The sequence below is a fragment of the Columba livia genome, chromosome W, assembly GCF_036013475.1.
Source record: "Columba livia isolate bColLiv1 breed racing homer chromosome W, bColLiv1.pat.W.v2, whole genome shotgun sequence".
NCBI classification, from domain to species: Eukaryota; Metazoa; Chordata; class Aves; order Columbiformes; family Columbidae; genus Columba; species Columba livia.
In genome coordinates, this window is record NC_088641.1 from 5,389,534 (window position 1) to 5,406,216 (window position 16,683).

Consider the following 16,683-nt stretch of genomic DNA (forward strand, 5'->3'; position numbering starts at 1 on the left):
GAAGCCATTGGGTATTACCTGTTATCCATTCATGATAAGTTTCTGTCCTTCCAGCTGAAATGACTATTATAACATTTTTATTTCTGTGAAGAATGTTGAAATTAAAGCATCAAACCTGTGGTGGATACCTGATTTAAAAACAAACAAACACAAAAAACTAATGTCAATTACTGTTTTGTCTCTCAACATATACAGTGAAGACTGGCAAATGTCTGGGTCAGGGTCAGTATCAGGAACTGGTTCTGATTCTGAATCAGAGGAAGATAGGGAGAAAAGCAGTTGTGAAGACAGTGAATCTGACTATGAGCCAAAAAAGAAAGTCAAAAGCCAGAAACCTTCAAGCAGGTATGAAGTCTTGCATTTTAGATACTCTGGTACTATTTCTAATTTGTAATCAAGTCTTGTAGTACTACACAGGCAAATTAAAATATTAATATTTATTGCAGAACTTGAAGACTTTTTTTAAGCTAGAAAAGATGATGTCATACCAGTGGTTTGTGTTGAATACCTCTTACACTCAAACCGAAAGTGATGTAACTGAGCAGTCATGTAATATATATATATTCAGAAACAAACACGGCTTATAATTGTCTGTGTTGAAAACCCACTGTTGTGTTGTATCTTATTGTCTTCAAGAACTGAGGCAAAAAGCAGCAAAAAGACTGCAGGACAGAAAAAGAGGCAGCTTCATTCATCGGATGATGATGACTATGACAAGAGAGGATCTCGTCGCCAGGCAACAGTCAATGTTAGTTACAAAGAAGCTGAAGAAACCAAGACAGATTCTGATGACTTGTTGGAAGTTTGTGGAGAAGATGTCCCACAGCCTGAAGAAGATGAATTTGAAACTATAGAGAAGTTTATGGATAGTCGAATTGGCCGAAAAGGAGGTATTTTTTTATCAATGTTCTTAAGATGCTGCAGTGCATTGTGGTGCAATGTAAACAGCAGTTGTTCTCAGATATTTGTAAAGAATAAGTTTAAAAATACCAGAAAGTAATCTTATTTTGCTTTTCATACTCATAAGGATGTTTCTTTTGTAAGCCCTATAAAGTAAAACATAGAAGAACTTAAATAACTAAGTAATGCAAAAAGAAAAAATGAAGTGGATGTTGTGGTTTAACCCCACCTGGCAACTAAGCACCACACAGCTGCTCACTCATTCCCCCCATGGCAGGATAGGGGGAGAGAATCAGAAGAGTAAAAGAGAAAACTCATGGACTGATATAAAGACAGTTTAATAAGTAAAGCAAAAGCTGTGCACACAAGGAATTAATCCACTACTTCCCATCGGCAGGCAGGTGTTTAGCCATCTCCAGGAAAGCAGGGCTCCACGTATAATGGTTACTTGGGAAGACAAACACCGTAACTCCAAACACCCCCCCCTCCCTTCCTTCTTCTTTCCCCAGCTTTATATGCTGAGTATGATGTCATATGGTATGGAATATACCTTTGGTCATTTGGGATCAGCTGTCCCAGGTGCATCCCCTCCCTACTTCATGTGTACTCCCAGCCTACTCACCGGTGGGGTAGTATTGCAGAATGGAATGTTAACGTGTTATGTGTTGCAACCACCACAGGTGGTGTGAGAGGCTGAAAAAGCCTTGATGCTGTGTAAGCATTGCTCAGCAGTAACTAAAACATCCCTGTATTTTCAACACTGTTTTCAGCACAAATCCAAAACGTAGCCCCATGCTATCTGAAGAAAATTAATTCTATCCCAGCCAAAACCAGCACAGTGGAATATAACTTCATATCGCATAAATGCATACCATACTGTTACATCACTGTTTGTACAGTTTATTGATACCTGATAGCTATAAATTGTATACGAGGAGTGGAGAAAAAGTGGACTGGATAGGACAGCTACTCACATTTCAGATCTGCTTTTTTCCATTAGTTATACCTAATCTCTATAGAGTTTCTGACCTATCTCAGAGCTTGCACTCTCTTTCATCTCAACTTTCTTTTTCCATACTGTCCTAAATTCCAGTGTATTCTTACTCTAGCCCCTTATTCCAATGCACAGTGTGACTGCTGTGTTAAAAGCCTTTTGGACTAGGCTTCTTGTATTCGGTATGCCCAGATGTTTTTACTGCTTGTGCTGTTCTTTGCTATTGCCACACTCTGTTGCTATATCTGTCCCCTGCATCTGGTTGGGTCCACTTCCTTATTTGGCTCTCCGCACAGAAATGAGCCTGTTTCCTGTTGCTAGTGTGCTTCAGCTGTAATACTGACTGTATTTAATTAAAACTTACCTCACATAATTCCAAAGATGGGGGAGAGAAGTATTAAAATGAGTTTAGGAAGAAATAGTTCAAGAGCAACCCATTCCAATGAGCAGGAAGTCAGGCAAAAATGCCAGTAGGCCTGCATGGATAAACGGGGAGCTTCTGGAAAAACTCAAAAACAAAAAGGAGGTATACAGAATGTGGAAGCAGGGACCGGTAACCTGGGAGGAATACAAAGACACTCTCCAAGCATGCAGAGACACAGTTAGGAAAGCCAAACCCCACCTGGAACTGAATCTAGCGAGGATTATCAAAGGCAACAGGAAGGGCCTCTATAAGTATATAGGTGATAAAAAGAAGACTAGGGACAATATGGGCATGCTACTGAAGAGGGTGGGGTCCTGGTAACACAGGACATGGAAAAAGCTGAGGTACTGAATGCCTTCTTCACCTCAGCCTTTACTAAAAAGACCAGCCTTCAGGAATCCCTGGCCCCAGAGACTGGGGGAAAGTCTGGAGCAAGGAAGATATACCCTTGGTGGAAAAGGATCAGATCAGGGAATACTTAGGCATACTAGACATATATAAGTTCATGGGGCCTGATGGGATGCACCCACAAGTGCTGAGGGAGCTGCCAGATGTCACTGTGAGGCTACTCTAATTTTGATTGATCATGGTAACTGGGAGAAGTGCCTGAGGACTGGAGGAAAGCCAATGTCCTAGAATGGTTTGGGTCAGAAGGGACCTTTTGAAGGTCATCTAGTCCAATCCCCTCTGCAATGAGTGGGGACATCTTCAATTAGGTCAGGTTGCTTAGAGCTCCATCCAACCTGACCTTGGATGTTTCCAGGGATGAGGTATCTACCACCTCTCTGGGCATCCTGTTCCAATGTTTCACCACCCTCATTGTAAAAATTTTCTTCCTTATATCGATTCTGAATCTGCCCTCTTTCAGTTTAAAACCATTACCCCCTGTCCTATCACAACAGGCCCTGATAAAAAATCTGTCACTGTCTTTCTGATAAGCCTCCTTTAAGTATTGAAAGACTGCAATAAGGTCTCCTAGGAACCTTCTCCAGGCTGAACAACCCCAGCTGTCTCATCCTTTTCTCAAAGGAGAGGTTTTCCATCCCTCTGATCATTTTTGTGGCCCTCCTCTGGACCCATTCCAACAGGTCCATATCTTTCTTGCACTGAGGACTCCAGAGCTAGGTGCAGTACTCTAGGTGGGACCTCACCAGAGCAGAGGGGCAGAATCATCTCCCTCGACCTGCTGGCCATACTTCTTTTGATGCAGCCCAGGATACAGTTGGCCTTCTGGGCTGCAAGTGCACATTGCTGGCTCATGTCCAGCTTTCCATCCACCAGTACCTTCAGGTCGTTCTCATCAGGGCTGCTCTCAATCCTTTCGTTCCCCAGCCTGTATTGATAGTGGGAGTTTCCCTGAACCAGGTGCAGGACCTTGCACTTGGCCTTATTGAACCTCATGTGGTTCACATGGGCCCACTTCTCAAGCTTGTCCAGGTCCCTCTGGATGGCATTCCATCCTTCAGTCATATCAACTGCACCACTCAGCTTGGTGCCATCTTCAAATTTGCTGAGAGTGCACTCAGTCCCAATGTCTATGTAACTAATGAGGATATTAAACAGGACTGGTCCCAGTATAGACCCCTGAGGGGAGACTGGTCATTACTGATCTCCATCTGGACATTGCACAATTGACCATTACCCTCCGGATGCAACCATCCAGCCAATTCCTTATCCACTGAACATCCCTTCCATCAAATTCATATATCTCTAATTTAGAGAGCAGGATGTTGTGGGGGACTGTGTCAAAGGCCTTACAAAAGTCCAGATAGATGACACTTGTAGCTCTTCCTTTGTCCACTGATGTGGATGCCTTCCACAGAAGGCAGCTAGGTTGCTCAGGCAAGACTTGCCCTTGGTGAAGCCATGCTGGCTGTCTTGAATCACCTCCCTGTCCTCCATGTGCCTTAGCATAGCTTCTAAGAGGATCTGTTCCATGATCTTCCTAGGCACAGAAGTGAAGCTGAAAGGTCGGTAGTTTCAGGGGCTCCTGCTTTCTACCCTTTTTAAAAATGGGTGTAATGTTTCAATTTTTCCAGTCACTGGGGACTTTACCTGACTGCCATGACTTCTCAAATATCATGGAGAGTGGCTTGGCAAGTACATCAGACAATTCCCTCAGGACTCTGGGATGCACCTTATTAGATCCCATAGATTTATGTATGTTCAGGTTCCTCAGGTGGTCTAGATCCAGATCTTCTCTTACAGTGGGAGGGACTTTGCTCCCCCAGTTCCTGCCTTGAGGTCCATCCACTTGAGAGGTGTGGGAAGAGAGATTTCCAGTGAAGACTGAGACAAAAAAGTTGTTGAGTACCTCAGCCTTCTCCTCAGCTGTTGTTACCAGTTTGCATGTCATTCCTATCTGCAAGAAGGAGGACCCAGGGAACTACAGGCCAGTCAGCCTCACCTCGATCCCTGGGAAGGTGATGAAGCAGCTAATCCTGGAAACCATTTCCAGGCACATGAAAGACAAGAAGGTCATCAGGAACAGTCAGCATGGCTTCACCAAGGGGAAGTCACGCTTAACCAACCCAATAACCTTCCGCGATGAAGGTAGATGAGGAGAGAGCAGTGAATATTGTCTAACTGGACTTAAGGAAGGCCTTTGACACTCTCCCATAAGATTCTCATGGACAAGCTGTTGATGTATGGGCTGGATGAGCTGGCATTGAGGGAGGTGGTTTGAAAATGCTGAATGGCCCGGCCCAGAGGGTGGCAATCAGTGGTACGAAGTCTAGTTGGAGGCCGGTAACTAGCAGTGTAACCCAGTGGTTGATACTGGGTCTGATCCTGTTCAACATCTTTATTAATGATCTGGATGATAGGGCAGAGTGTATCATCAGTATGTTTGCAGATGACACCAAATTAGGAGTAGAGGCTGGTATGCCAGAGGGTGGTGCTGCCATCCAGAGGGACCTTGACAGGCTGGGGAAATGGGCTGACAGGAACCTCATGCAGTTCATCAAGTCCTGCACCTGGGGAGAACAATCCCATGTAGTACATGCTGGGGGGCTGCCCAGCTGGGAAACAGCTTTGCAGAAGGGACCCTGGGGCTCCTGGGGGACACTGGTGAGGCCATACCTGGAGTGTTCTGTTCAGTATTGTGCTCCCCAGTACAGGAGACTGATGGCACTGCTGGAGAGAGCCCAATGAAGGGCCATGAAGATTATGAAGGGACTGGAGCATCTCACCTATGAGGAAAAGCTGAGAGAGCTGGGACAGAGAAAAGAAGGCTCGGGGGAATCTCATCAATGCATATGCACCTGAAGGGAGGGTGCAAAGAGGACAGAGCCAGGCTCTTTCCATTGGTGTCCAGTGACAAGACAAGAGGCTGTGGGCACAAACTGAAACACAGGAGGGTCCATCCAAACATCAGGAAAGACTTTTTTTTGACCTCGAAGGTGACTGAGCACTAGAACAGGTTGTCCAGAGAGGTGGTGGAGTTTCCCTCCTTGGAGATATTCAAAAGCCATTTGGACATGGTCTTAGGCAACTGGCTCTAGGTGACCTTGTTTGAACATGGGGGTTGGACCAGATGACTTCCAGAGGTTCCATCCAGCCTCGGCCATTCTTTGAATTTGGCAGTGAAAATGGTGAATGGTCTAGAGAACAAGTCTTATGAGGAGCAGCTGAGGGAACTGGAGCTGTTTAGCCTGGAGAAAAGGAGACTGAGGAGAGACCTTATCGCTCTCTACAACTACCTGAATGGAGGTCATAGCGAGGAGGGTGTTAGTCTCTTCTCCCTTGTAACAAGTGATAGGACAAGAGTAAATGGCCTCAGGTTGTGCCAGGGGAGGTTTAGACTGGATATTAGGAAACATTTCTTCATGGAAAGGGTTGTCAAGCATTGGAACAGGCTGCCCAGGGAAGTGGTTGAGTCACCTGGAGGTATTATATTTAAAAGACATGTAGATGTGGTGCTTAGGGACATGGTTTAGTGGTTGACTTGGCAGTGTTAGGTTTCGGTTGTACTTGATGATCTTAAGGGTCTTTTCCACCCTAAATGATTTTGTGATTCTGTGCATTGGATTTATAGCAACCATAGTAATAATTGAATACTAGGCTATTCAAGTCTCATGACTGATTAAGCACAATGTCAAGTATCCATTATGTTCTTGGAAATGAGAAGGATATAGCAAAGATGACAGCAAGCAGTGTTAATGGAGCATTCTCTGGGGATTACTAGAAAAACTAGGAATGCTAAGGAAATTCTCATGAGATACTTTAGGTTAGATGCAGAGTTTTTTGGTTGCTTTTTTGAATCTCATTAGTATACTTGTATGTGTGTTAACATGGCTATATCATAATTCTTCAAATAAGAGGAGTGGCATAAGAGTTGTCAATATGAGTCAAGTTATATACTCAAGAGCATCACAAATTGCTTTCCGCAGTATGTTTTTTACTGGTTAATTTATGGCAGTGCATGCTTAATCAAGCCTTTTGGTGTGGTTTCTTTATCAGCCACTGGTGCTGCAACCACCATCTATGCAGTTGAGGCAGATGGTGACCCAAATACTGGATTTGAAAAGTCAAAGGAGCTAGGAGAAGTACAGTATCTTATTAAATGGAAAGGCTGGTCACATATCCACAATACTTGGGAAACTGAGGAAACACTGAAGCAACAAAATGTTAAAGGAATGAAGAAACTGGACAACTATAAGAAAAAGGATCAGGAAACAAAACGCTGGTGAGTATTTTTATAACTATTTCCATGTCGCATTTTTTTTGTAACAATATAGATGTTTTATTGTGTTTCTGTGAGTTCTCTTACATCTTTGTGACAGCATAGTTTTAAGTGCCTATACAACAGGGTACAAAAGCTTTAAAGTAGAAGCTTCTGTAACACCTTATGATCCTGTAAGATTCTGAGCATACCAACTTGACCTGAGCAAGTGAGAATGCTTGCACATCTTGTAAAATCAAGCCTTTAAGGAAGCAGCTTCTGCACCTAGATTTTAATGTGTCTATTATAAATGAAGTTTTAAGATGGGTGGTGGGTTTTCTGTTCTTGTTTTTTAATCTTACCTTTTACTAATTTTGTCATTGATTGTATTTTGATCAGAATTCTTCAGGAATTGCTGCAGAAATTTAAAAAAAATCCAGAAATGGCTAAAGCACTCAAAACATTACAGCATTTAGTTTTCTTGGCTCAAACCTTGGTTAAAGCCTCAGAACCAAGAAGTGGAAAAAAATCCTTACTGTCCTGCTATGTTTTCTATTGCATTTTGTTAGTATGTTTAATACAATCTATGAATAGTGGTGGGATTTTTAGTGATTCCTACTCATAAGATAGATTCTTATAGTGAACCATCAGTGTTGTTCTGTGAAAATACCATGTGAAGTACACTACTCATTCTTGAGAACAGATATTGTAAACGATCCACATGTCTAGTACAAGCCATTAGCTGATAGTTATGTGTCTTGATAAGCTTTCTTCGTCATCAGCGATGAGGTACCTAGGCCAGATGCAACAATTTTATAACAGGAATTTTTTGAGTTGTAGCTTCTTCAGAGAAGCTCTCTAAGCAGCATTCCTATGGTGCTTACGTTCAGAGCTTTAAAATTGCCGTATTTTCTTAGTTTTAGAACTATACAATGTAATAAGTGCTACAAATAAATTCCCATTTCAGGCTGAAAAATGCTTCCCCGGAAGACGTGGAATATTATAACTGCCAGCAGGAACTTACAGATGATCTACATAAACAATATCAAATAGTGGAAAGGATAATTGGTATGTGACAAACTTCTAGATGGAAAACAGTGTTAAGAATATTGCAAGTTTATTGCTTGCATGTTGAATTTATAATTAAGAAATGTAGGTTATTGATATCCCTAACAACTTAAGGCAAAAGAAAATCTCTGATGAAGAGAAAAGTTGTCATATTGTCTTTGCTGTGAAACTAGTTCATTTTGTCTTATCATGTAAAATTAGTACTTTCTTAAAATACAGAAGGAAAATATTGTTCTGGTATCTCTCATGCATTTCTGCAGCTCATTCAAATCAGAAATCAGCAGCTGGTTATCCAGATTACTATTGCAAATGGCAGGGTCTGCCTTACTCAGAATGTAGCTGGGAAGATGGTGCTCTCATTGCCAAAAAATTTCAGACGTGTATTGATGAGTATTTTAGCAGAAATCAATCCAAGACCACTCCATTTAAAGACTGCAAGGTGAGTGTGTAATTTCAGTTTCAGTTGTGATAATAAAAAATTTGATGTGTTTTACACATCCACAAAAAAGATGCATATTATAAAATATTTTTTGAATGTTGTCCAGAACTATAATAATGATAGCTATATTTATATATACAGCAAGTATCACTATTAAGAATAGCCTTTTGTAGGTATTTGTTCCCTACTTATTTTATTGCCATTCAAAGATGGAATTGTTTAGTACTTTAATTTGTTTTAAAAATAACCTTTGTGAATGAGTTCATGTCATTTTTGTTGTGGAATTTAGATCAGCAGTCAAACTAATTTTAGCTTGCAAGTGGTTTGATATTGTTATATGGCCTAGTTGTCTGTGATGAATAAAGACTAGACTTGGTGACCAAATTCCTACTGCTACTTTGTTTCTATAAGAAGACATTTTGGTAACTTCACTTACTAGTAGGACTGATGCTTAATTTGTTTTTGACAGATTCTAAAACAGAGGCCAAGATTTGTTGCACTAAAGAAGCAACCATCTTATATTGGAGGACATGACAGTTTAGAATTAAGAGATTATCAGTTAAATGGACTGAACTGGCTTGCTCACTCATGGTGCAAGTAAGTATAGTCTTAAATTAGTCTTGCTGGTTTTAATTTGAAAGCATTTTTATAAATTTATTTATTTATTTTTGTTATTGTTTTTGTTTTTTTAGAGGGAATAGTTGTATTCTTGCAGATGAAATGGGTCTGGGTAAAACAATACAAACAATTTCTTTTCTGAACTACCTGTTTCACGAACATCAGCTGTATGGGCCTTTCTTGCTAGTCGTACCACTTTCTACCTTGACATCTTGGCAAAGAGAGATTCAAACTTGGGCTCCTCAGATGAATGCTGTGGTTTACTTAGGAGATATAACTAGCAGAAACATGGTGAGTATTTCTTTGTATCACTGAAAAAGATTAGTGGTAAACAAGACTCGCTTCATGTTCCTGTCTTATGTTAATCTCCAATATATTGATTAGGAATGAGCAAACTTATTGGAAAATTGTATGTGTTTAAAATGCAAATTAAAAGCATAAATTTTGATCTGATATAAATGTATGGGAAAGATTTCATTCCTGCTTAATAATAAAAAGGACTAAAAATGCAACCTTGCATTTTAAAATAAATTGTCTTTTGTCATGTGATTATTTAGGTGCATAAAATAAATATTTAAGCCAGACAGATATAATCTTTATTCATTTTCTGAAAGGAAGAATGTAAGTCACCTTATCCATTAAAGTTAAAAAAACAAAACAAGACAAACACACACCAAACCAAAACTAAAACCAACAAACAAAACAAAAAAAAAAACAAACAAAAAACAAACACAATAAACCCACCACAAAACACATGCACACAAAAAAAAACCACAAAAAAAGCACCAACCAAAAAACACCCCCACTACTGTTTAATAACTTAAAAAAAGCTTCGCATGTTATGTTCCTTTTTTGTGATCAGATTCTTTTATGTCACTTAACATCTGTATTGCTGTAGTACCTGAAGTCATCCCGATCAATGAGACCATTTTTCTCTAGCTTATAGTTCACTTGGTTCTTCTTGTAGATAAGAACTCATGAATGGATGCATCCACAGACCAAGCGATTAAAATTTAATATACTTCTAACAACTTATGAAATTTTGCTGAAGGATAAGGTAATCACACTTACTTCTTCAGGGAGATAAAATCATTTGTAGAATGTAAAACTCCTTTAGATTTGGGACATATTTGGGTTCTGGGCCATTAAATGGATGGGTAGTATGACAGCTTTACTCTTGGAAGTGTGACTGAAGTTTTCTTTAAGCACTTTTAGATTTTATATTTGTGTGGTGAGGTTTTCTGCTCCCTCCCTTCCCACCTCCCACTCTCTCCATATCAAGTGGGTAAAACTCATTTTTCTTCAGTTTGTTTGAGCTTCACATTACTGTAGTAATTTCTTCACATCTCAAAATCTCTACTTTTCTGTTAGACTATCATCCAGGAACTGAAAAAACAAACCAAACCCTAGCCCCAAACACCTGTGATTCGCAACTCTGAAATCCCATGTTTTATCTTAGTATTTGCGTGTGCAGTTTTATGTATATGTATATTACTGCTCTCCTCATGATGGTAGCACTTAGAGTTACTGTTAATCCTAATAGCATATGAAAATTCTAATTGTAAAAGTTCTGTTTCTTGGCTTTCTATTTCATTTGTTTGTACATGCTGGAAAGAAGAGAGTCAATAGTGGAGGGTTTTTTTTGTCAGTTGAAAATGTATAGATCATTTTTTTTGCCTTCTTCCTCTCCAAGTATAAACTTTGTTTATACTTTCCTTTTAAACTTGGGATGCCTTCATAGCCTTTTGTTGAATCTAGCAAACATAAAAAACATAATTAATACTAAAAACACATAGGTATCTATTATTAAAATAAAAGGAGTGATGGTGTATATATAACCTCATGTAAAATGTCAGAAATTTCATATTAACTTGTATAATGTTTCCCCCCCATTTCTTTAAGTCATTCCTTGGTGGTCTGAATTGGGTATTTATAGGAGTTGATGAAGCTCATCGTTTAAAAAATGATGATTCCCTTCTGTACAAGACTTTAATAGACTTTAAGTCTAATCATCGTCTTCTTATTACTGGAACCCCTCTGCAAAACTCCCTCAAAGAGCTTTGGTCTTTGCTGCACTTCATCATGCCAGAAAAGTAAGGAACATGATTTTTTTTTTTTTTGTGATCAAGTTTTTTACAGCGGAATATTGTAGTGACTGGAGAATCAATAAAGAACTGCATTGTGAAAGAGTTTAAATATTTTATATAAAATAGATGCACATATTTTTCATGCTGCTCTGATAAATTGTTTTGATAGTAGTTGTCACTGTTTCTGTTTTAGCAGTCCACAAAAAAGGTGGATTGATGTATCGCTCAGAACCCTGAAAAGACACTTCATCTTAATCTAATAGGAAAATCACATGGAATTAATCTAGGGAAACAGAATGGGACTGAGGATGTCTTGTTTTCTGTGTTAGTACCGTGAATGAAAACAAGTATCCAATATCCAGTAGTTCAGTCAGGCAGCCAATTTGCCTTTATGGTTTGCATAGAATAGGTTTACTGTATTGACATTCTATACTGACCTCTGTTTATATCTGGGATAAATAAGAGCACATGTTCCTTTCAGATATCTTGTAAATACAAAGCACTGTAGCTCCAATTAGTTTCAGAGCTATGCATTGCACTGACTTCTTCAGAACCTTACAAGCAAAGATTGTTATCTGACACCTATTCCTTCATTTGATCACAAAGTACATTCTCTTAGTCTGTTAGCACATACCAGAGAATAATCACATTTCAGCTAGTCCATACAAGCTGCAAAAGATATGTGAAGTGGTCAGTTCTATTGCACTTCCTCCAGCTATACAACTGTTTTTTCATTCTGCTCTTGAGAAATATAATGGAATTTTTGCAGCCTTCTACCTGGGTTTTCATATAGAAAAGTAAAATGTTGGGTTTTCACTGGAGAAATTAAAATTCAGTAGTTTGTTTTGAATTTTCATTCTGCAGAAGTTTGGAAATTTCCACTCTCCTATTTGCAGACAAAATATTTGGAATTTCTTGTGAGATGCAAATTCGGAAACTTATTTAATAAAACAGAAGAGATTAGGGAAGAAGTCCATACGAGTTTGTGCACATGTGGTATATTTATGGTCTTTGTGTGTCTGCATTCATGGTATGTCACTATTTTACCCTTATTCTTTCTTGAAGGTTTTCTTCCTGGGAAGATTTTGAAGAGGAGCATGGCAAAGGGAGAGAGTTTGGTTATGCAAGTCTTCACAAAGAACTTGAACCATTTCTACTCAGAAGAGTTAAAAAAGATGTAGAAAAGTCTTTACCTGCTAAAGTTGAACAAATTTTGAGGATGGAAATGAGTGCGTTGCAGAAGCAATATTACAAGTAATGACATTTTAAAATTCCTGCTATTTTAATGATATATCTATATGAAAATTACTGAAGTGTAATAGTTCTCACATTGCAATTTGAACTGATATTTTGAGAGCTTACATCCTTCATATTTCCACAAATGGTTAGAAATTACTTCAATTGCACATTCTATATCATAGGTGGATTTTAACCAGGAATTATAAAGCCCTGAGTAAAGGTTCAAAAGGCAGTACCTCGGGCTTTTTGAACATCATGATGGAACTGAAGAAGTGTTGTAACCATTGCTACCTCATTAAACCACCAGATGATAATGAATTCTATAATAAACAGGAGGCCTTACAGGTAATACCTCTTTTTTTTAAATTTTTAAAAATGTTTTTACATCTCTAATATGCACACATTAATTTCATAGTGTTCTGGAAGTTTATTAGTTCTTACTAAAGTACATTAAGAAAGAACAAATTCTTTATTAAATGTGCATCCCAGGTTTTACAGTTAAGTGAATTGATTATTTTATTCATTTGTTTCTTAACTAGAACTGAGTAATAGAGAGATCAGTACTAAATAAAATATCCCTGGCTTGAATTATGATCAAAAAAAAAGGAAATAGTTTGAAATAGTCTATGTATTTTCAGACTGAAAAAACTGAAGACTTATTTTAAACCCAGATTAAAATAGAGCAGTTAAATAAACAGGTAAATAGAATATAAATGCAAATGCATGTGACTGGCAGTGCACTAACAATCCATGTGATAGGAGAAAGTAATCTGCAGAATCTCTTTAGGCTTTTTTGCAATCAAACACTGTTCTCTGCATACCTTCAAACAACCAAAGTGAAAGGAAATAAAAGTAATAAATATCCAAAGCTTAGTTTGGCTGTTTTGTTATTATGAATGAAAACAATTATAGCATCACTACCAAAGATGGTCTGTGATTGTGTTGTGGGTTTATAGTTTGGGGTGTTTTTGTAAAGGTTAACTAATCTTTGTACTAAAACCGTTGAGAACCACAGCAACAAATAAAAGGATTGATTGATGCAGTCTATAACAACATAAATGGTTCTAAAGATCAGGGTTTTTTTCTGTAAGCTTTGAAGTTCATAATTTAAATACTTTCCCAAAACTAATAGTTTGAAATCACAAACGGTCACTGCACAAGCTATTTTTTATTATAAAGTGCTTATCAAAGCTAAAGGATGTTTCATTTGCAACTTGGCACACTCTAACTACCTAAATTTATAATTAAACTCATCAGAACTGTTCAGCCATTATTGCTAATAATTGCGTAATCATGATTTCCTTGGCTCATCTGAATAAGCTTTGTTAGCTCTAATGATGCATCCTTCTCATTTCTGGCATAAAGAATAAAAGCACCTAACTCAATTTTTTTTATTTCCTAAAATTCTATCCTGAGCCTCTTCAGATAAAGAACCCTAATGTTTTCAACGTTAAATTTGACATGCACCTGAATTTCTGTTCTAGTTGTTTCCACTGGAGCTGAGAAGGCTTAACATTGTAACCTAGCTAAAGCCTGTTGACCTCTACAAACAAGATACCTCTCACTTTTTTCTTGCCTGAGAAACCTGACTGATTAGGCATTGTTTAAAAAAGCTTAGAGGATCAAGTAGCAATGCTTATTTCTGTTCAAAAGACAGAAAGTGAGGAGCAAGTAGTACTAAGGTAGTCTCTTTGTTGTTTTTTATTTGGTTGAAAAGAACTTGAGTCTACACTGCAACTGCTCTAACTCATAGCACAGTATATTTACTTAATATTTTAATGAAATGTTAAGATGCTGTTTTGTGAGCCAGAGCTGAGAAATGCATTTATCTGAAAAACATGCTAGTCTGTTATCCTGTTGATTTAAGTTAGAGTGCTTAATGCTTTTATAATGAGTTTTTACAAGATCAGGACTGACTAAATACTTATTAAACTTTCATGTTCAGTTAATGAATGTCTAACCATCTTCAGTGTATATTATTGTTGAAGTGAACTTATTTTGCAATGCACATTTTCTTGTAGCATTTAATACGTAGCAGCGGGAAACTAATCCTTCTTGACAAGTTACTGATTCGTCTGCGAGAACGTGGCAACAGAGTACTGATTTTCTCTCAGATGGTTAGGATGCTAGACATATTAGCAGAGTATTTGAAGTATCGTCAATTTCCCTTTCAGGTGAGAATTTTTCTGGTAGTAGCCAAGAAGCCTTGATCTTTACCACTTTATCCTTTTTGTAGATTTATGAAAGTTTAATTTTACATACAGGAAAAGACTGGCAATTAATGCATGCTAAATAGTATTTTGAAGTTAAACTGATGAATTAGAAAGATGAAGTGTTTACATTACTTTTATTCCACCCCACCCCCTCAGTTGTTTTGGCAATTGAGAATTAAAGTTGCTCTGATTAGAATATAGAAGGAATTCCTTTTTAACTGTATTATTCAATCTCTTTAGAGACTTGATGGATCAATAAAAGGGGAATTGAGGAAACAAGCACTGGATCATTTTAATGCAGAAGGATCAGAGGTATGGTATTAGTGGGTTGTTGTTTTTTTAATCTACTCAGCTTTATTTTCCTCCCATTTCTATTGCCTAGACTATAAGGTTTGCAACTCTTAACAAACAAAACCCACAACAACAACAAAAAATCCTCAAAAAACAAACACCAAAAAAATTTTTTAAAAAAATAGAAGGAAACAGAATTTATTAAAATGGTCTTTAACTAATAAAACTACACAGTTATATTTTTAGTAATTTTAAGTACTATATAAAAACTGAAGAATTTATTTTGTTACATAGAACTTAATCCTTCAATTTTTACAGCACTGAACTTTTACACAAGCTTTTGACATCAAAAACCAACTTAGGCAATGGGCAGAACTGAGTTTAATAGCTTTAAATCTGGCTTCTACTAACTTCATTTTTTGCCTCTTATTTTCTTGCCCTGGAAAAAATGGAAGAAATAATTTCTAGCCATTGTTTGTGTACAACTTAAGATTCCTAGGTTATTTAGATTTTCTACTATGGAAGCCGTTCCATACCTTTGATAATCTTAGGTCTTTTGTCCTACACTGACAGGGTTTTTCAGTAATAGAAGCATAACATCTGTCAGTTGCTGCTGAGCTTATGTTTCTGCTGTGGTTGAGGAGGAAGGACTTCATTTCATAACATAAATTTGAGATATTTGTTAAATACAGAAGTTAGTTCAGGTTTAAGTTTCTGTTAGGTTGGTGCAAAAGTAATTGCAATTTTGGACCGTGAATTTTAAATAATTATAACTAGGCTCAAACACATTTTATTAATCACAATAGGAGCCATTGCAATCAACACATTTTTGACAACAAGAAATAAGTTTGTTTGTTCCTATAGCGTGAAAATCCATGCTTCGGGATTTGACGAACTCTTGGAAAGCATTTTCTGCATCCTGCTGGTTGTGGAAGCATTTTCCCTGCAAAAAGTTGTCAAGATGCTTGAAGAAGTGGTAGTCAGTTGGTGAGAGGTCAGGTGAATATGGTAGATGAGGCAAAAATTCATAGCCCAATTCATTAAACTTTTGAAGCATTGGTTATGCGACGTGCAATCAGGCAGTTGTGGAGAAGAACTGGGCCCTTTGTGTTGAGCAATGCCAGCTGCAGGCATTGCAGTTTTCAGCGCATCTCATTGATTTGCTGAGCATCTTTCTCAGATGTAATGGTTTTGCTGGGATTCAGAAAACTGTAGTGGATCAGACCAGCAGCAGACCACCAAACAGTGACCATGACCTTTTTCTGGTGCAACTTTGGCTTTGGGAAGTGCTTTGGAGCTTCTTCTTGGTCCAGCCACTAAGCTAGTCATCACCGGTTGTTGTATAAAATCCACTTTTCATCACACATCACAATCTGATTGAGAAATGGTTAATTGTTGTTGCATAGAATAAGAGAAGATGACATTTCAAAATGACGATTTTCTGGATTTTCAGTCAGCTCACGAGGCATCCACTTATCGAGCTTTTTCACCTTTCCAATTTGCTTCAAATGCTGAACGACCGTAGAATGGTCAACGTTGAGTTCTTTGGCAACTTCTCGTGTAGTTGTAAGAGGATCTGCTTTGATGATTGCTCTCAATTGGTTGTTGTCAACCTCTGATGGCCGGCCACTACGCTCCTCATCTTCAAGGCTCTTGTCTCCTTTGTGAAACTTCTTGAACCACAACTGCACTGTGCATTCGTTAGCAGTTCCTGGGCCAAATGCATTGTTGATGTTGCGAATTGTCT

The 16,683-nt window shown here is 38.1% G+C and overlaps 1 protein-coding gene across 4 annotated transcripts in view; it reads left to right on the forward strand.

The window, feature by feature from the left end:
* LOC135577066 (chromodomain-helicase-DNA-binding protein 1-like) overlaps positions 1-16,683 on the forward strand; it is an 88,685-nt gene that overhangs the window by 43,468 nt on the left and 28,534 nt on the right. For 3 of the 4 annotated variants that reach the window (XM_065044724.1, XM_065044726.1, XM_065044725.1), the window contains exons 6-18: positions 196-345; positions 637-890; positions 6,780-7,005; positions 7,949-8,049; positions 8,310-8,488; positions 8,958-9,085; positions 9,181-9,397; positions 10,074-10,163; positions 11,009-11,199; positions 12,259-12,447; positions 12,615-12,777; positions 14,454-14,606; positions 14,886-14,957. In XM_065044724.1, the coding sequence (XP_064900796.1) occupies positions 196-345; positions 637-890; positions 6,780-7,005; positions 7,949-8,049; positions 8,310-8,488; positions 8,958-9,085; positions 9,181-9,397; positions 10,074-10,163; positions 11,009-11,199; positions 12,259-12,447; positions 12,615-12,777; positions 14,454-14,606; positions 14,886-14,957 (2,113 nt within the window). The remainder of the gene's footprint in view (positions 1-195; positions 346-636; positions 891-6,779; positions 7,006-7,948; positions 8,050-8,309; positions 8,489-8,957; positions 9,086-9,180; positions 9,398-10,073; positions 10,164-11,008; positions 11,200-12,258; positions 12,448-12,614; positions 12,778-14,453; positions 14,607-14,885; positions 14,958-16,683) is intronic. The other variant, XM_065044727.1, reaches the window with a different exon arrangement.